At 48.1% G+C, this 21673-nt stretch overlaps 1 protein-coding gene across 5 annotated transcripts in view; it reads right to left on the bottom strand.

Moving 5' to 3' along the window:
* Positions 1-21673, bottom strand: part of LOC120900681 (protein Shroom) — a 186504-nt gene that overhangs the window by 104313 nt on the left and 60518 nt on the right. For all 5 annotated transcript variants that reach the window (XM_040308004.1, XM_040308008.1, XM_040308009.1 and 2 more), the window contains exon 3: positions 10243-10748. In XM_040308004.1, coding sequence (XP_040163938.1) covers positions 10243-10748 — 506 coding nt within the window. The remainder of the gene's footprint in view (positions 1-10242; positions 10749-21673) is intronic.

The following is a 21673-nucleotide window of genomic DNA, read 5'->3' as shown; positions in this document are numbered from 1 at the left end:
TTGGAATGGATCTTTAGGGTGCACTGTTGCGTGTCACATCGTATCATAAGTCACGAGTAATCCTTTCCATTTCACGCACCAGCGCAAGATCTCAATCGCAAAGAATCCTACCAGGATCAGATAGGCCCCATCAGGAGAAAGTTGCTAAAAAGTTCACTCTCCCTTCAAACCCGAAACAACACAACCGCATCGGTACGGTTCACTTTCATCCGGATCCCGTAAAGACCTCAATAAATCTGCATCGCTCGTCGTTTGCCGTTCTGGATGCTTTCGTTTTCAATTCCTAAACCATCCATATCTCGTGGTCCACTTATGCTAACGAACCACACCAACCGGCACCCCGAAGGTGCACTTCTCTCCTTCTCTCACTGCCTTACGTCTCCCATATGCGACCATCGTGACGGACATCGACACAATCGACTTCTTTGTATAAAGCGCGCAAAGACGGGCTACCCCGTTTCATACGGACATCATACGGAGCCCACGACGGTTGGCGACCTGGACCAACACAGCACACCCCGTGGGCTTTTCGTGGGCTGCAGGCTCTTTAGCAGGTCAAATCCGTGGGCTACCGGTGTTTATGGGGACGGGGTTTTAGCTTATTTACCCCGCTTCTTCCCAAGGGTCCGGGCCAGGTTCGGTTCGGTAGCAAACACTGTGCCAAACTTCTGCGCTTTTATGGCCCCCGTTCGAGGAGAAATTTTCCATCCATCGAGGATTGAGCGAGTTCGAGTAAAAGCAAAATTCTGTGCAGGCGGATGTTTTACGGCCATATCGTAAAAAAATGGTTTACTATCGATATCTGACCATCCACTGACCTTCGATTGTAGGCAATGAATGATTTGTCATAAATTCTGCGATCGGTGCGGAAGCTAGACGGCGCAGCAGTGACGGAAGCAGCTTAATATATTATAAACATGTCCTAGAGAAAGTATGCTGCTTCTTTGTGTGTTTAAATGCACGTATAATGCAGACACTAATTTTATAATTCTCTCGCTTTCAACCCAGACACTGAAGACTTAAAAGTGAAATCACTCACTATTCAGACAGCTCCCCCCATTCAGACACACACTGTTTGACACAGTGGTTACAAATGATTACACGACGGCTGGTAACCGATGTCAAGCTGAAGCCGATGATGAGCACTCAGGACAGCTTAAGCTCGCGTTGACATCGAATCGCGCGATCCTACGGCGCAAGGTTTTGCCCCTTCCGGGGACGGTTCGACGGCTTTGCTGACAGCAAACCCGAGCGTGTCATCTCGACCCGCTGAGAACCCGCACAAAAATTGTGCAATTATGCCATTGAGTGCATCGCACCGTTAGGTCCAGCATGGGGAACAACGGTACAACAGCGTCGGGAACAAAAATGTGCATCCGTGTGCTTCACTGACACCATCCAAATTACAGTGTCGTGGCCATTGTGATCACCACCAACTTTCAGGTCGTGGCAAACGGCGAAGAAGACGACGACGACAAATCGTCACCAGAAATGCGGCAGATCTGGGAGGGAAAAACTACGATTACCGCCACCGATTTCTAGCCGGCGGCGTGATGCACGCTCCTATTTCCACTGCCGTAACGATCGGATTCTATTGCAAGCGTGAAGCATAAACGAAACTGAAAGTCCACGATCGTTCGCGTGGACCAAGAACACAATGCCGCAGCGGAGCCTGCTAAACTGGAGTTCCAATTCAGCTGTTTTCGTGATCACCGAACGACAACCGACGCGATCTGCATCACATACCGCGCACGGTTTTTTTGTTCCGCGCCCGTCTTCGATTCAAATCACGCCACACAGTTCATCTCAGGGGCCACACAAAAAAGGGGATCACTTCCGACTGTCACCGATCCAGCAGCAAAACCAATGTCCTCAGGCTCAAAAAGGGAAATTCGCGTGCATCCATACCCGTGCCCGACAATAGTGCGATATGGAAGATGTGCACATAAGGAAATCGAACAATAGACAGACAGGGCAGGCGCCGTTTTCCTACCCGACGGATGATGGTTCGGAGTCTAACACCGGAAAAACAGATTGGACAAACTGGAGACGAGCGAAACGTTCTGCTTAGCTTTCACTTTTGCACCAAACGGCCCGGACAAAGGATTTGGACCGATTCGATTGATTCGCTGCTGCTCTCGATTTCGTACCTTTCGATGACGGGATCACTTAAATAAGTGAATAGGAAATGCTGCCCGAAAGTAGTACCCCCCGCTTGAAACTGCAATACCCGCTTAACTAAGGGTGCTTGATTTGCTTTCCAATTGCCATTTAGCTGATATGCAAATGCTAGGTCCGGTCAATCAGTGGTTTGTACAACAACAACAAAAACGGAACAGAAAGTGCTCCATAAACCAACAATAGTTGATCAGGCCCTCAAGAATTTCACCCTCTCACTCTCGTTCTGCAGAGCATGTGTTCGGACACACCGATCGGATCTCGTACAGCTGCGCCGGTGGAAGGCCGAGGCAAGAAAGACGGGATCAAACGTAGATCGTAACGCATCCGGATACGCGATATCGGTAAGGTAGACCTCTCCCCGACTGTTCGGGCTTCTTGTGTACGCCTGTCAGTCTCGTTTGCAGTGCTCAAACCGAAGTCGGGAGATATATGCTCGGGATCATTAATTTGGCTGTCAGTTTCGGTATCGAACGATCGACCAGCGCATTCCCTTACAACCACCTGGAGTGTAGTGAGAGTGGAGTGTCCAATTCTCGGGGAAGCCAACTATCTCTCCTTCCGCTTAGCCAGGGAGAACGGATGCAAAACAAGTTGCACACACACCCTCTGTCCAGCAGCAAATTTGCAACCAAAAAGGGAAACGAACGGAACACTTCCTTCAGAGCAGTGTCGTGGTGTCCGGCTCGAAGGGACAATCAACCCAATGTGTGAGTACCGCGCTGGAACTCATTAAAAGTGATATTTTAAAAAGTCACAGCTTGATGGCAGGAGCCGACGTCGGAGAAAGAGGCCGAGTCGAGAGACGGTACGTACACACACATACATGTACAGGACTTGAAATCTAGCCCAAACGCAATTTGCCAAATGAAAATGACAGCCACACCACACACACGGAGGAGATGGTGTGCGCCAGAAGCGCAATGCTTGGACGAGCCGGACCGGGCCATTCGAGAATTGAATGATGGTTAGCCTCCCATGTGCTGTCGGCCTGTGTCGTGGTTGGAGGCCAACCGGCAAAAGAGGCTTCTTTTGCAAACATGCACGCGTCGAGTGTGCGCCATTTCAAACGATCGATGCGCGCATTCGGGCCGTTAATTACATTCCCATGTTTTCAATCTCTCAGCCGCCCGCCCCTCGTGTCGGTTGGATGGCAGAGATGGCAGCGTCGTCACTACCGCTATACTACTACTACTACTACTACCGAAGGAGTGCTGCTTCCCATGCGATGCAATGACGACGTGTTGGTGGAGCAGTCGGTCGTAGAAAGATTTAATGTACGCAAATGAACGCCCAGTGCTCCGGAGTCTGTGTGTGCAAGCATGATCGATCGGTACGATGAACAATTAGACGACAGCTGGGAGTCGACCACCAGGGCGGCCACAGAGCTTTGGTAAAAGTCCCATATGCAACCCAGATGGCGTTATAAATGACTCAAGCTCTAGCCGGTCGGCACACCGTGCTTTGTGTGATACCTTTTGTGACAGGTCAGTGTCAGTGGGGAAGCCCGAGTCTTCGTTCGTTGCAACTGAAGGTGAGGTGTCAATAAATCACACTTTTTGACGGTAAAGATTTATGTTGGACTGGCAGAAGGGTCAGCAAACGTTGACTTACTCTAATGAACTATTCTATTTGCTAAACGAGTTCAAATGCAATTCACCACCCACGGAAGAACCACTGCTTGAGCAATATGAGCACAAGATTGGTTTTGGTTTAATTGCGTATGAAACATTGTAGGTGGGTTTAAAAACCACTGACGCTACAACAAAGTCAGTACAAAGAACCTCATTACAAACACGAACAAAATGCGTGCAATGGCCGAAATATAATAAACATTTCCGTTTCCGATGTACAGCCGTAATTAGACGATACCTACCCCAGCCCAGTACATACTCATTTCATCTTCTCCATTTTGTTGAGAACCGCGCATCCAGTAGCAGTTATTTAGCTTTGGCTTGGGGGTGGTCTGCGCTATGGCCTCAAGCCGATTCGTCTGAGCTTCTAATGAGAATACCGTTCGGTAGTATCCCCTTTCTTTGTAAAGCAATTTTCTTCCCGTGCCTTCAACATTCGAGCAAAAGGGAAAATTGTTCATTACGCCCCGCATTCTGCAGTAAGTACATCACAAACTAACCGTGAAACAAGTTCTTCCCTAGACCACCCCCCTCGAGGTAAATGGAGAAAATTTACCACATCCGTACCACAACTTCCAAGTGTATTGAAGAAGCTGGAGAAAGTTCTTCTCCCCAAAACAGACTCAATGTTTTGGAAGTAACTGAACAGAGATGAACCTCTTTTCGATTTGTTTCTTCCCAACTACACCGCACTGCATTTGTTTCAACCATACCACAGCTGTACGTATTTGGCGTAGCTCTCCATAAAGATCTCCCAAAATGTATCTTCTATCATTCCGCATTTATCGTCCACACAAAGCAGCGTAGATCTAAAGATCTGTGGCGATTAAATAGGAAGGAGTTCCCTTCTGAGGAGTGTTTTGCATCGAACGAAGGGTATAAGATCGATTAGCTTTTCTTCGGTGACCTATAGCTGTAAAATTTGCTCCCCAATGAAGAGCCTCGAAAGTATCGTCTCTCCAGTGGTATACGGGGCCGGCGGGGCACGGCTGTGATGGAAAGCAAATAGACAAACAAAACCTATGGCGAAAAGCAATACGTGCCAAAATGCAAAAGACATCGAGAGCAAACGCTGCTCGAGAGATGCTGCCCGGGCGATAGGTTGAGGTTCATTCAAGTATGAACTCGTGTCGATTGGAGAGGGTCATACCGATGTTTCACAGCCTGATCCGTATCTTATTTCTTAGTTGGGACAAAAGCTTGCCTAAATCACTGACGCCACCGAGCGCAATCGAGGAAGCGAGCTTGTCTGTGTTTCTATCTGCCTTTCAGTTGATTATTTTAATGTACATTTTGGAGTTTGAGTCCATTCATTGGATTCAACGATAGATTTTTTTACATTTTTTACAGTTAAAATCAGAAGTTCACCACTGTTCTCTCAGTCGGTTTTGTAAGCCGTAATCTAAGAAAGATCTCCAAGGTGATATAGAAGCCTACAACAGCAAATTAGAAGCCCATAATCGAACAGAGTGAGACCGTCCCTCCTCTCGATCGATCAATTCAGGGTCCGGTATTCAAGTCCGCTCAGCGGGTAACGCCTCGATTCCGTCAGGGTCAGGTCAGAGGACGGCGTTGCTAGTTAGCTGCCCTCGTTCGGTACAACCAAACCACGGGGCCCCTTAAAAGGGGGTCAGATTTTTATCAAACTTATCCCGAACTTCCAAATACCGCATAGGCAGCCGCCAGGGGAGAAAGAAACCACCCCCCAACCTGCAAGCCAGGCCACGAGTTCTTCAAATGACTCGCAGTTGCCTTGCTCGGGAGGAGGACGATTCTTCGTGAGCGAAAGTTTTACTAGGTTACCGTTTCCCGGCGACGTTGAAGTATGGCAAACGAAATGTTTAGACATCTGCATGACATCTGCCTTCCGGAAGAGGAAAGTGAAAGGAAGCGGGATCGATCGAACGGATGTTGTTGATCTTGACCCGGAACACGCTCTGTCGCGTTGCATCCCGGGCGTTGTACAGTTGTAGCTCGTTAGAAGGCTGATGCAGGTTGTCAGATAACGCGGAGGAGCGTGATTTGCTTTCGCTTCGAAGGTACGAAATTCTTGGCAAGTTTGTTCGAAGTTGCTCTCCTCTTGGTATTGAATTTGGATTCCTAGACAGACAAACGTACGGCTAGCTGAAGCTAGCTTCTGAACACTGTGGATCTTAATGGTTTTCCAGTGGAAATGATGATCAGTTTGCTCTATTTCATCTCCATTGAAGGTATCAGACAGTTGTTTGACGTCAGTTCATAAGCTTACGTCCTGACTTGCTGCTGAAATCATTCAAACTCGTTTCATTAATCATACCGCTAACGTACGATGGTTTAGTGAATAAGCTAGCACCCCTTTCCTTTAGCCACGTGCAGTCGAAGCGCTCATAAAAAGGCCCAACTCTGCATGAAATTGAAAGCACGTATCTCTATCGGCCGCCGTAGCACAGGCGAGAGGCTTTATGCTTTTGAATTTGCTTTAATAAGAACCCAATCAAGAAGGTCTTGCTCCAGCAACTGTGCAGCAGTAGTCGCTCCACAGAGAGGACAGCGATTTCACCCGTAGGCGATTTTTTAATCAAATCCAATTCAAGCCGAAATGCAGAAGGGGACTGATTTTGCCGAACGATAATGCCACTAAGTAGGTGATCTTGAAGGAGATGATACAGTATACTGCTCGAAAAAAAAAGAAAACCATGATACTTAAAACCTATTGCTTATAACGATTCTTAATGGTATAATTATGACTTCATATGGCTAGCCTTCCATTTTTGTGCCAATGCCCCAGTCGAACACGGGACGAACGAATGCCACGATCTCCAAACGGCATACTACTCCGCCAAAGGTGTCGGAAATCGAATCTAAATGCAATCGCCCCATTATATCATCCCAATAATAGGAACCTCATGCGTAACCCAAAACTAGAGCTACCCATTAGTGATGGGTAATCCGGAGCGGAGTCATGGATCAACTCCGACTCCGGTGCGCATAATATGACTCCGGCTCCGGATCATAACTGAATTCGACTCCGGATCAGTCCGGATCAGTCCGGATCAGTCCGGATCACTCCGGATCACTCCGGATCAGTCCGGATCAGTCCGGATCAGTCCGGATTACTCCGGATCACTCCGGATCACTCCGGATCACTCCGGATCACTCCGGATCACTCCGGATCACTCCGGATCACTCCGGATCACTCCGGATCACTCCGGATCACTCCGGATCACTCCGGATCACTCCGGATCACTCCGGATCACTCCGGATCACTCCGGATCACTCCGGATCAGTTTTCGTATATTCGATGTACGACTTGAAAGTCAATGAACTCATCAAGAATTGTCTAAACGATAATTCCGGAGTGATCCGGAGTGATCCGGAGTGATCCGGAGTGATCCGGAGTGATCCGGAGTGATCCGGAGTGATCCGAGGTGATCCGGAGTGATCCGGAGTGATCCGGAGTGATCCGGAGTGATCCGGAGTAATCCGGACTGATCCGGACTGATCCGGACTGATCCGGACTGATCCGGACTGATCCGGACTGATCCGGACTGATCCGGACTGATCCGGACTGATCCGGACTGATCCGGACTGATCCGGACTGATCCGGACTGATCCGGACTGATCCGGACTCGGAGTCGATGAGTCCGAGGGTTTTCGCGAACGCACCCCCCCCCCCCCCCCCCGCTAAACAGTCCGGAGCAACTCCGAGTCCGACTCCGAGGGGTGCCGGAGTTGGATCAATCCGACTCCGGAAAAAAATTGTATTTACCCATCACTACTACCCATGCGCGTATTTATTTTGCCTTCAGATGCCGGGCCACGCCGTCTGAAACTGCGTCGTCGTCGGGCGCTGGCAGATTCGCTGCTCGGACGCGGAAAATCGATCTCAAAACCCATCGATCATAGATTGATTGAGCCGGTGCAGTAGAGGAGAGAAGGTGGAGGAGGGTTGGTTTCTTTTTTTGGGGTTGAAATATAATATTGGATTCGTTTCATTCGCTCATCGTTTGCATCGCGCGTATTTCAGCTGGAAACGGGGCCATTTTCTTGTGCTCCGGGGGTTTTGTGTAATATTTCAAACGCCCCAAAACTTCTTCCGCTACTGCTTCCTCCCTGCATCTCCTTCCCTCACGAATGCTGGGAACTTTTTGGAAGTTCATTAGTGACGGTTTTCATACGGCGATGGAGGTTGCAAGGCGGACGGTTTATGAGCAGACGAAGTAAACAAGCGCCCTGAAAACGATACACCTTCTTTCCCACACAGACACAACCCGTGATGTGGGCTTGGTTTGCGAGGTGGCTTTGCTCGTTCTGGTCATTTTCACGCCTTAACGGATCGATGCCGGAATCAATCAGAAGATTGAAGGATGTATCTGCGCCGGTTGCCATCAACACACATTAGCAGCACACTTTGGAATAAGTTGCATCGTTATGGATTCGAACCACAATAAATACAAAATCACGATAACGAGAACCTAACCACCTTCACCCCAATCCCATTTTAGCTTATTAGTATGCGCACATATTTAGCGCCAAATCGTTTACCAGAATTTCAACGACTGCAGTCAACGTTTGCACCACATAGCCGTGGAAAATTTGGTTCGTTCGACGCATTGCAGATTTCTTCTCTTGCCCGCACTTGCCCAAACGAGTCTTGTGTCTTGTCGGGTGGAAAAGATGTGTTCCACATTTTACGCTGCTTAGCATCGCGCACGTTTAGGTGAGCTGATTCCTTAACGTTTTCGCTACACTTTTCATGCCATCCAAAAACGACCCATGAATATGATTGCTCTATTTCGCAAATCCCACACATCAAACGCTTTGCTGGCTTTGTGCATATCAAGATCGCGGACTCCGGTTTGAGGGGTTGAAGTTTTTCCAACTGTCCGAACAAATCTTGATGGAATATGATGCGCAACGAACCAGGATGGAAATGAGTGAGAAAACTAGAAAAAAACAACACACACACACATTGCTCGTACCAAATTGAACCCACCCACACTCGACTGCAGGAAATTTGATTTCTTCTTTCGCACAAGGGGTTGGGGTCTGTGTTTCATTTTCTACTGCGGCGGTGATGTTCAGAGTGTGTTTCTTTTTACGAAAACTCAATTTATGAACTCAGCATACACATTTGCTTTTTGCTTGCTGTTGTGCTCTTCCCACTACCCCAAGCATTCACAAACCGTACCAAATTGTTTGTGTAATAATTATATGCATCCTCCTTTTTTTTGGGATGGTTTATGTGGAGCAAATAACCTTACGTTGTTTGCCGGGTAAGCAGTCTATTACTTACTGGACGGTGAAGAGCAGCAGTCGAAAAAAAGTTCGTAGATGATGATGGATGTGTGCTCAAAAAATGCTAATTTAGATCCCTCTATAGAAGAAAACAAATAGCAAAAACATTGGGCATGTATGAGAAAAAAAGATGAAGACAATAGGATCGAACACAAGAAGATGTTTCCGAGAGCGTAATAATCAATCTATCTGCTCTTGCAGTGTTGGCTATACTTTGAAGATATCTATGATCATGTAATTATTGGGATTAATCGGAACAGGACTCAAACAATTACAATATGACGACGATCATCCTTGACTCCCGCCATTTGAGGTTCAAAATCTGTTCCAAAAAGTTCAACAACATCCGTCATTTGATATCCGCCCTACTGCCCTTTTCCATTTACAAATGAAAGTTTTAACACTTTTTACGGTGCGTAAACATTAGCGACTACCTTTTAAGGCTGTCGTGAAAATCTTGTCCAAAATTAAGCAAAATCTTCCGACACACAATGCTCCAGAGAGAAGGTACATGTTGACACGAGAAATGGTACGATTTGCATTAACAAACAGCTCCCAAAAAAAAAACCCGTATGCCATAGCCTCGAGGCGAATCCCAGAAAGGGATTTCCTAGTGTAGCTTTTATAGATCCCCGTTTAAGTCCCCAAAATGGAACATGAAAATGCGGAGCGAGAGAAAAGAAACAGGAACCTTCCGCTTTTAAGTGTTTTGTCATGTTTGCCGGAAATTAACGCGTTCGATGACAGCCGCGATGCATCGGCGATCTTCCACTGAACGGTTCAAAATATTCGGGTGTTCTTTCCTCCGCTCTTTTTGTCTGAAGTCCATACTCCACACACTGCTGTGTCAGCGGTACACATCTCAGCGACACTAACCCTGACCGAGTGAGCGTGAAGCATGTCTGTGCAGCAACCTATGCACCTGCTAGACCGGCTATTAGCCACCGTGAATCGTGTGTTTCAACCGGCGATGACACAGCCACACTCAGCGACCCGCGATCAAGCGTTAAATTAATAGCTATTCTACTGACCTACAGCTGATACACCCGTGCATGTCAGATGCTCCGGGCTTTTAATGTCTGACGCATTGCGAAGCGCCTTATCGCGCAGACGAGGCTCTCCTCCGCCCAAGGGATTTCGTTTGGTTACTTACCGATCAAGGAACGGCGTGGAGCTCGAGTCCGAGCTCGACACGTAGCTATGATAACCCTCCGATTGTGCGTAGGACGATTGCTTCTGATGATGGTACATCGCCGTCTGCTCGTAGTACGCCCGGCTGTACTCCTCCAGCCCGGCCTGCGTTAGAATGGTGTTGCCGTTGGTGGTGTTGTTGCCCCCGCCGGGGACAATCGTCGGTGTTGGCGTCTGATTGCCGTTGCCGTTGTTTCCGTTAACGGCCGCCACACCAACACCACCACCGCCGACCAGTAGCATCCGTTCCGGGCCGCCGGACGTTGGGCTTGCGCCGCTTCCCACCAGCAACTGCTTGCCGTGCTGTTGCTGAAGCTGCATTAGGGCGGGATGCAAATTACCAGCGCCGTTGTTGTTGCTGTTGTTGTTGCTGGCAGTACCATTAGCACCAACACTGCCACCACCACCACCACCAGCGCTATTGCCTAGAGCACCACTCCCGGGAGCACCATTGTACCGTACGTCCTCCTGCGGGAAATGATGGAGAAGAACAGAATGCGAGAGTAAATAGACAACAGTAAATTCAATTAGGGTAAGTAGTGAAAATTAAGGCTTTGACCAGACAGCGAGATAAGGGAGGGCATTCTTCATTTAATTTGCAAGATTCTTGACGAGAGTAAGTCATTTTCTCAGCCCTAACCGGTGTGAAGGTATTGAAGAGTTTGTAGGGCGTGAAATTTTTCCTGAGATTCGCAATTCCCAAAGAATGTGTATGCAAATTTTTAGGACCTAATGAGATTTTGTAACAAGTCGTGTAGAAACCAAATAATTTTGAGGTCTTGAAGATCAGAAAAGTTTGTTTCTTTTTAATAAGAACCTACAACTATTTGCATTAGTAGCAAGTATCTATTATTAGCTACCCAAATGATTTATGAATCAACCACCAGATGAACTCTCTTCCATCGAACTTGGATTTTTCTCCCTTTTGCCACTCCGACACATCCCCCGAAATATCCCCACCATCCCAAAACAACCTGGATCGGTGCTAATTTTCTCACGAACTAACGACACGATCCCACCCCGAAGGAGGGAAAGCCATCCCAAGCTCCAGATTCAACTGCAGCCACAGCATCAATCGTCCATATCAGCTGCCACGGCCACACTCGAGTCTGCACATCTACTTTCATGAGGCGCCATCGTCGACCCAGCTTGCAGCGACCGTTAAAACAAATTAACCACCAAAGCACCACGCCGAACGAGGAACCATAGGGAAAAAAATGGTCATGAAAGTCGTGGGCCTCGCAGTTGACAGAATTGACTCATCTTGGTCGCCACAGGATGGGACGGGTTCCCGTTTTTTTTATTTCTGCTTAAAAGAAAGTTAGTCCGGTGCAAAATTTGTGCAAAACGGCAAACAAATTATCTCATTACCACTCTATCGATGGGGGCACGACTCGCAATTATGGGATGACTTTCTGCTGCCTGCCCCTGCTGGGAAGAGCGTCGATTCCCTGCCGTTGTCGTCGTGTCGTACGGGAATAATGCTTCCCCGCGAGTGTCCATTGGGTGCCATAGTGCATTGGCGGGGTTTTCGACGGGTGAACGATACCTTCTCACCGATTTCCCACAGTTATTATTTTGTATTATTTGTGCAGTTTTGTTTTGCTCGGTGCTGGTCAAAACTGTCATCTTTTTCCAGAGAGGAAATCGTCCAGATGAGCATCTCTGTGCAGAGGTTACGCTTTACCATAATGAACCAACATTATGTTTACTTTTCTTTTCTTCGTTTTTGTGAAACATCTCACTTGACTAGACTAAGCAAACGACCTAGACTGCAAAATGAGGTAGAGTAATGGTGTTTCGAGTTTCACCAATATACCTTGGTCTCAGCAAAAAATGGTCGAAATAAATACATCAAGTAAAAACTACGTAAATTATAAAAAAAAAAACATCATCCCTTGTTTATTCCAAAACCCCCATGTAAATGAAACATACACGCGTTCCTTCTTTGCAGGCGCGTCAATGAATCAAGGCACAAAAATGCCACGTATTTGTGTTTGCGTTTATTGTTTCAACGCTTCTCCACACCATTCAAACTTCATAAACCATTCCGTTGCGTCCACCGGGTCCGATATGACCGCGTGGCCATAAATTTATCGACCACGAGCTCGAGGTTCCAGCAACAGCCACGCACTGACAGCTACTCAACCTCGACCCGCCTCTGTAGCCCGCCCGTGTGTGTGTGTGTGCCTTCTGCCACACGAAGCCCCGGGACACCCGCGGGACATAAGATACGGCAATCGAAAAGGACTCACGACGGTGTTGCCCTTTTCCGGTCCCGGTCCCGGCCGGACCCGGGCGATCGAACACCTTTCTGTCTCGCAGTGGTTTGGGTGGTGTCTGTGCCCTCGATTCCCTCGCAGCACGGGAGAGAAGGATGTCAATGCACGACAGGCGACGACAGGACCATTGGACGTTACACACCCCAGTCTTCGGTATCTCCATCCAGCTTTCCTTTCCGTGCGCAGCAGTGAAATCTGAAACCTCCTGCCCCTAACTACCTAACCTTCCACATCCTCCCGTCGCGCCCAACTTCTCTTCCGGTTTTCGTACCGGTGGTTGATGGTGTGCCGTTTAAAAATTATTGCAAACCGTCCGCGTGCGCGCGTGATGCTACCGCTGAGCGCAGCGCGCAAAACGGCCATTCCCGGAGCAGCCCTACTTAGCACGATATTCAAATATGCTGCTGCCCTTCCTTTTCGGGTTTTGTTTCAACATCCGCTGCGCCCCTACTGGTACCGCTTTGCGCTTCGGAAGCACGTCACGGCTGGGGTAAAGCCGTATGAAGTATCCTTTTCGCACACGATCGTGAGATCGCGTGCAGGGACGCTGTTTGCTCTATCAGGAAGTTAATTAATCTCTTCCCGCTTTTTTCGTATCGGGAACGTACACCAGCGCCCTGCATCTCGTTCGTCCACCATCTGCCAAACGATCCTATAACGCTACGTGCCCAACACAACGCCATGGAAACCTTGAGGTCGCGGAATTTATACACCCCTCAATCGCTGCTCCTTTTCCACCCGGGGGCGACGAAGCGAAGATCAATTTCAAACCACGACGACCTCGCGAGCCTCTCTCTGCGCTCTCGCACCAGCCAGTACACACATTTTAGGAGCTAGAAGAGCTAGAACCATCCTCGCCGGAGGCGTATCTTGTTACCTATTTGCAATTTTAATTGCAACTATCTATCCAACTTTATATGCGCGCGCGCGACCGCGGGAAAGACGAGATACGCGTGCGATGCGCTTTGCATGATTTACATCTCGTGTGCAATCGTCCGCCAAAACGTGCGCGAAAGAATGCCGTTTTGCGAGGGTCTTGGACGAAGTGGCTGGCTGCCGAGACCGCAGCATCGCGCCGAAGAGATGTCAGAATTTTCTGCACCTTCATTTCATCCTTCTGCTCAGAGGACCGCACGGTTGCGGCTGACTGCTGCTGCTGCTGCTACCGGGCTTACGTGCGGTGTGCGATGATAATAATCATCATCCCCTGCTAGGGCCGCCGAAAAGGGCGGACAGCGGCCGACTCCGACTGGAATGTGGAATTAATCGAACATCTTTCCGCGACTGTTGGTGACCGAGGGTGGGTGCAAGTAACGACACGATGATTGCTTGTTTGCTGTTGCTACCGTTTTGGCTTTGTTGCTAATATAAAATCCCGAAGAGGATGTTCTTTTTCGGGCTCCCGTGTTGAGTCGGGATGTCTGCAGAAAGCGCTCACTACCACACACTCACGCAAAAGCTCTTCCTCTTTGTCAGATGTTATCCACACTGCGGCGAGTGGGTGGAACCGTGTAAAAATCAAAAATACATGCGAAACATACAGGCGTGCAATAAATTACCCACCGCCCCTTCTCCCCAGCCACGCAATGTTAATGCAGCCGAATAAGAATTATTCTACATTATCTTAGATTAACATGGGATATGGGCAGCGTCTTTTTGCACAACAAAAAGGATAATAAATGGTTTACAGCATGCGCGACATGCGCTGGGAATCAATTTTTCCGTCCGCCTTCGCAAGGCTGTTGTGTGTGCGCTGGAATGTCAAACAGTCACAAATTAAGGCCTAAATGTCCAAATAAGAGCGGAAAAAGTATCGACATTTGCGACATGGTAAATCGAGATCAGTTCAAGTTTTCTTGTTTTGCATGCATTTCAATGTACGCATGGGTTGGCTTTTGGTCGTGAAAGATGGTCAAGATCTTTCTTTGTGAGGGGCATTGGCCACAAACACGTTCGCCCACTCAAAGTCCCTCACCGGCGGATTAAGGACAGTATGGATTACTTAACCGAAAGGTTGTGCATATTGCGCTGAAAAGTGGTTTTTGTTCGTTGCGAATGACTAAAGTGACAAAAAATGATTCTTCGTTTTGTATGCGAGATTGAGCGGAGATATCAGCACAATTGAATACATAAATTACGAAAGACATTGTACCTGGAACAAACCGAACTTTGAATCAATGATTCCCGAAAACAACTTTTATAGACACATCAACACAACCATTTGGCCATCACCCTTCAATCATAATCATGCGATTGTACCCCTAAAACCAATCAAACGGCGTATCAATTATACATATCTGTGACGGAAACGTAACCCAAGTGTCCAATAACAATAGTATTCCTTCCGAGCCATCATTTGATCAGGAAAACGATACTTCACGGCAATCAAATTCAACAAGCTTGAACAATATACGGGCTCAGGTCAATTATCACACGGGCAATTCCGAACAATATATCTGTCAATATATTTGTTCAAAGTATCAATCGAGGAATTGATTGTACATTATGTACAACTCCCTTCCAATAAACAGAACCCTCCTTAAAATTCGCTGTTGATCAAAACTCTTCACAGACACTTTTTCGCAACGAACGGGCTCCCATGCAGCCCACCGTGAAATGAGAAAGTGTGCTTGTCCGTCCGGGTAATGTTTGCCGATACGTTTCGATTAGCGAGAGAACCCCAACTGCAAAGCGAATCTTTTACTCCAAACGAACCACAACTGCATCATCATCTGCACCAAACCGACCAACAGCGGGAACGCACCGAACCGGTTAGCTCCGGCAATCGATAGTTGACGCATCGATCATGGTTTACAATGCCTCGCTTTTCCAGGCATGTACTGCCGGCGGCCGCTCCCGGCAACTAGCGACCAACGACAACTCATCGATCTGTCTGCCAGCGTCAGCGCGACACGATAAAGGCCGCAGTGCGTTTGCATTTCTAATACGAACTCTCTTTCTTTCCCTCTTTCTCTCTCTATCTGGTGATGAAAAACCCGCCACGAGGAGGATCGTAAATGGTGGAATGAAATTTGTATGTCCGAGCGGATCCGCACGCGCATCGGATCCATCAATAATCAAAGAAACATACATACGCATCCATAGCTGCGACGTATGGAGAGCAGGTGAAATGTGAGGTGACCATCCCTTACCAGCCCGCCCGGTCCGAAGAGAACGCGAATTGACAAATTGATGCCTTCCTCCGTAGCGCTAGCGACATTTTCCCGCTGGTCGGCGACGTTTCACTCACTGTGGAAAGCGCATCGTACCAGCGGACACCAAGGTAACGGCAGCCGACAAAAGTCAAGTCAAATCGGTTGATGCAGATGTTTTGTGAAACAGTCGGGCAGGATGATATAGGGTATGAGGGAAGACGCGCTACACCACACGCACCAAACGGTAGCCGCCGACAGACGCGGCCCAATGCGCGCGCCTCTTTCATGTGACGGGCGGCGACGCGGTGTGGCCTAATCGTGCCTGATTGACAGATTAAACATGTCTTGAGCGATCATGTAACGGGCAGACACAGGGGAGGGAAACAAAGAGGCCCTGCATCTCCCGGGAGAGCTTCTGTTTCCGTCGGGGAACACGCAGCTAATGAGCTGCCGCTTAATCATTATTAAAGCTGACGTTACGATGGAGATGGAGAGGACTTCACCAGAACAGGTAACCCCTCCAATCTGAGGTAATATGAATCATAAAAGTCGTCAATAGCACCAATTTTCCATGTACCAGACGGAGAGGATGATCTTCGAGACAAATTCCAGTATCTTCTACGGTGATCCATCAAACCAGGAAATTAACCTGCCCCAATTAAAAGTTCGATTGGGAAAGATGTCTGCTCCGTTTACAAGGCGCTCTAGAAAGCCCAAGAATCTCAGTGAATATATGTGTGTGGGCACGTTGTTGTTACTCAACCGATTGGAATGTGTTGCCCGAGTGTTGCCCTTAATTCCCCACTACCAATATGTTTTTTCAAGCGATATAATCCATGTTTACACCAAAGGAAGGCTAACCGGATTTTAATCGATATCTTCGCTACAAATCCAAAAGACGTATGTGTCCATAAGGAGGTTCTACAGCCAACTACAGCCTCGTAACACACTCGGAACCACATACAAATTGTTCTCGAGTGCCTGAGGTAAAATCACGCACCCTGCAAAACGTGTCGGACACCACACACACACACACACACACACACACACACGCGGGCGAAGATTTTATCGCCCGTGTCCGGTGGAATGTTTTCGAAAATCGATGAACTCCAATTAGCCACGTGACAAGAAGCAAATGGATAGAGTTGTAGTCAAACGGACCGTTCCGAACGAAAAACGCCGTGCCTGATGGGCAGCTGCTGTATGCACGGTGCCAATGCCGGCGAACCTTAAACGATGCGTGTCTTCGAGAGCACATGCTAGGAATAGTAAAACAGTTTGCCATCTGTTTTGATGTGCTGCTCAATTTGTTTTACATAAAACCGGCGCCGTTTAATACTCACAGTTTTTTATAGAGAATAGAAGAACTACTAGTTTAAGATCGCTACTGGCTTTGAAATATCTTCGCCTCAAACTTTTATTGTATGTTCTAAGGGTTATAAACCTCTCTGTCTATCTCTACGCAACCCTTTCCCATGCACAACCCACGGCTCACCTTATTTGACGAAAGGTTGCCTCTAGTTAATCCATCGCAACAACACGCCAGGATGGGGTAAACCTCCTCCAAAAGTGTCACGCACGACTCTCGTATCTCATCACCGCCCTTCATCTGACTTCCCTCCCCAATGATCGCACCACGACGATGACAACAATCAATGTTCCGACGGCCAAAGCCTAATGCCCGGCGCGTACGTACAAAATCGTTCGCGCCCGGACGATTGATGGAATTTTCGTGTACAAAAACTACAGGACGGGAGACGGGACATTGGCGGTTGAACCTTTTTACTTTCGTACGTCTTTCCGCACTCCACATACACACACCGGACCGAGACATTTTTTGTACTCCAACAAACAAGACCGTAATGACAACACAATAAAATAACATAAAAAAGAGTGCGATACAAAACACACTCGTCGCTCTGGAGGTAAAATTAAATTATGCAACTCTCTCACTGCGTCTGCGTGACTTTCCGGTCGATTCAAGAAGCAGAAGGGGAGGAGTGATGATGTTTTGAACCGTTGTTGAGTGTGGTTACAACCATTCTTTCCATACGGTATATATTGCCATGGGTGCCAACCTTCCACAAGGTGTCGATCGTGTGTTACGCTTCAACGGGTTTTAGGTGCCCGGGAGTGTTTTGTTTTCGGGTCGGAACTGCGCGTGGCCCAGCGTAACGAGACGCGGTCAACTCGTCTGTTGCCTTGTTGATTCGATCGGATCCAGCTGCTGCGGCGGCTGCTCAATAAAATGCATTTCGAATCGAAGGAAGGTGGCTCAAACTGACGACCTTGACGACGGTATAGCAAGCAGGGCAAAAAAAAGAAGCACATGTTGGTACGCAATGCCACACAAACGCATTGCGACCTGTAACCTTCTCCGTTCGCGTGGTGCGAGGGAGGGGTCTCGAAAGAGGTCAGGAAAGATCAGCAAAACACTATCGCGCTAACGAGAGTTGGTAGATAATTTATTTGACAGGTGTTAACTGTGCTGCTCTCGTATGCATTCTGAAATTGTAATAATCTTAACTGCCTCTTTTCACAAACAGCCTCGATTACGCCAACCACGATAGCATAACCTCTTGTGGACGCCCGACCCCAGCCTGCTGGCTAGAAGAGGTGGTATCTCATAATTTTGGAACAGATTGGTTTTCTCCAATAATGTACGAGGTGGTCAAAACAACTCCACGAAAACAATTTAAACACTCCCGCCAGGTCCCGAGGACCACTGAAAATACTTCCGTCAGACCGGTGCCCAACAAGGAAGGTTCATAATTCTATCCTCCCTTCACCTTCTCCCAGTCCGATGTTCGCTCGTTAGCGTACCGGCGGCTCTCGCACCAGGAACGAGAGGTTTCCTCGAAGCGCGCTCCACCACAAGAGTAAGTTATCGAGCTGCACCGTTTCAATAAGACCATATCCGGTGCTGTAACACGCCACACGTCACGTCACTGGCTACAAAGTACCTCCAGGTAGGGCTCCCGGTTGGTCAATATATACGACCACACTGCAAGGCGTACCCCTTTGAACGATCATATTTTAGGCTAACAAATTGCCAAGCCAAAGCGCACAAGATTTACCAACAGAAGAAACACGACGCCAACTACCGGCTGCTGGCTGCTGCTGCTGGTGCTGCCACCGATCGGTGAGCCCCTTTCGTTTTTCGATGGCTTCGGATGCCCTGGATGGCTGGATCGGTCCTACACGCAAACAAGACACTTCCGGTATTCGGGGGCCTGGCCTGAGGGAGTCGATTAATTTCTTCTTCGCTGTCTCTTGCAAACGACGCGAAGGAAGGAAACCTCGAAAATACACTGCAACCCGGTGTACCGGTTGTTGCGTGAGTTGAGCTGCAAGACATATGCCCGCATTCTTCGTTTCATGCTTTTCTGCAATCAATCGATTGGATTATCAGCGCAGCGCATGGAAAGCCATCAATTCGCCGATGTGGGACAACTGCGAGAGACGTTTCATATTAAACGCTATTAATGTCATGATATTGGCGGTAACTTCACAAGGCAACTTCAGATATTTTGGAGACATTTTAATATACTTCGGATGACGCACAGATATTGCTTAACACAGACATACGGCCTTCGCTCAAACAGTGCAAATCAATGTCCGCTGCAAAACCCGTGCCAACCCTTTTTTGAACCACAAATAGTTTGTTTACTGTACACCGTGTGCCAGCTGAACAAATGAGTACCACACACACACGACCAAACACGGAACATCTCGCTCGGAACTAACCCCGAAACACGTGACGCGAGAACATAAAGTGTGTCGCTTTCCACAGATAACGACGATTGGCTAGGCCAGGCTTCTTTACCTGTGCTATGGCTTCCTTTCGAACGCCGGGTGACAGACATGGTGGACAAACACATGGGCACCTTCGGAGCTAAAGCGGTGCACACAGCACACGCTTGCGATGGCACACTATCTCTTCCCATCGATCGGCAATGTATCGGTGGTGCGAAGGAATTCTTATTTTGGAAAATTGTTTTTACTGTTACTGCATTGTCGCCCTAGCGCGTCCCCATCGCGCCCGACAAACTAACGGTGCGCGCGCGCGTTGTCGCACGGGCAAAAGATGACGATCGCAATAAACTTCTGTGTTTCCTATCGAAGTGTAAACCCCTTGTGCCCCCAAAGCGGGAAATGTAGCAGTGCGAAGATGCCGACCGGTATAGAATCATTCTCTCCGCGCGTAGGCACCATTTAAGTGAGGTCCTACGGTGCTCCAAAAACAGAGGAGCCCGATTTCGGACAATCAGATGTCCGTCTACCAGCTGGACGACCATGGGCACACATCAAGCGCAAAACTGGAGCATCATTGCGGCGGCTCCAAAACTGCTCCCGAGGCAGATACAGTTAATTGTAATAGTAGGTTACGCGACGCTGTCCGTCAACTCCAATGCCCTGGAGTGGATGGACGGGTGGTTTGAAGAGAAGAATTTGATTTGCTCATCGTTCAAAATGGGCAACGGAGCTCGCGGGAAGTTATCCGTTTTGCTTTTTATGGTAGCGCGCTTCTGCCTACTCACCCGGAGCTCACCCAAGGGGCGCGCGTAGTGAGGCGAGATTCTCGGTGGAGCGTAATTTTTCGCAAAAAAAAGAAGGTAACAACATCACGCAAACAGCAACACAATCACACACACACACACAAACGCCAAGCTGTAGTAGTAAAACAATTCATTTCAAGAGCACCTTCGTCCAATTTCAAATCGGCATCCGTCCGCAATCATCTACCATAGGCAAGAAGAGACGGGGAGCTCACCTCCTCGGGAGGAGGTAATAATTGTGCTCCTCTACATTAATGATTTATGACCTAGTAAAATCAATTCTCCCCGTACCGAAATGGCGAACAAGCGGCCGAAAGAATACGGTAACAAATTAGTTTTCATTGGTTCTGTTTTCGGTACGGGTGTCGTTTTGTGGTCGTACTCTAGTTTTACGTTGCTGCTCGCCATCATCTTTTTGGGAGATCTCATCGGCCGATGACATAAACGAACAGACCCCACTTCTGAGTGAGTTGATCTCAGCTCACACGACACTCGGAAGCACTCGCAGAGTGCTTGCTGTAATGTGTTGAAATTGAGCATAAATGAAAATCAAAGTTTTATTGCCCGCTACAGCAACGGCACTCACACGCAGCGCTACGAGAACGACCGGTGTTTTGGAGAGCACAATTTAATTAGGGAAAGCCGTTACGGCACATCGATTGAGCTGTCGGTGACGGGAAAAAATATTGGCCAAAGGCAACGTAATAAATTCTCACACCGCGTAGAGTCTGAATGTCTGAGCGAGGATATCACCGAGGATAGTGTTTCAGCTAAAACGAATTAGTCCAAATTCCAGCACGAAGCCCTAGACAGCCGCTATGCGTATTGGTGTGGATGGATTTTTGCCAGGTCGTAAGGAGGAGACATGCATACAAAGTCCGGCACTTCCAGTTTCGCTTGTTGACCAAAGATTAGGATTAACGCTCATTAGTAACCAAACATGCGTTAGAGTTCCTCTGGCAAGCGTTCTGGTTGGTTCAGTATTTCCCTGGAACTGTTAATCCTACCGGCACGTCCTTACGTCAGACGGAATGCGTATCGATTCGTAATCCGTCAAGTAACAGTCTTCACGACGAACGTATAACGGAGGCGTCGCAAAACATTGAGGACGGCCAATGAACTTTTATCGTCAATGAACTGTCACTTTGACACTTGCGTTCTGATGAGCTCGTTTATGATGCCATGAAGATATCCTGGATGCTCTATTTGGGCTATCGGACGTCATAGTGCCTGATCCATTGCTGATTTGTGACTTGCGATGGATACATGCTGAAACGTAAAATATAGTAAAACACAGCAGGATACGGTTGCTCACGAGTAAACCTCAACTGCTGGAAGGTGTTCAAGATCGTCTGTCCACCCCTGGCCCTCCGTCCAATATCTCTCTCGCTCAAGAA

This window comes from Anopheles arabiensis, chromosome 3, assembly GCF_016920715.1.
Source record: "Anopheles arabiensis isolate DONGOLA chromosome 3, AaraD3, whole genome shotgun sequence".
NCBI classification, from domain to species: Eukaryota; Metazoa; Arthropoda; class Insecta; order Diptera; family Culicidae; genus Anopheles; species Anopheles arabiensis.
This window is presented reverse-complemented; position numbering and strand designations above follow the sequence as displayed.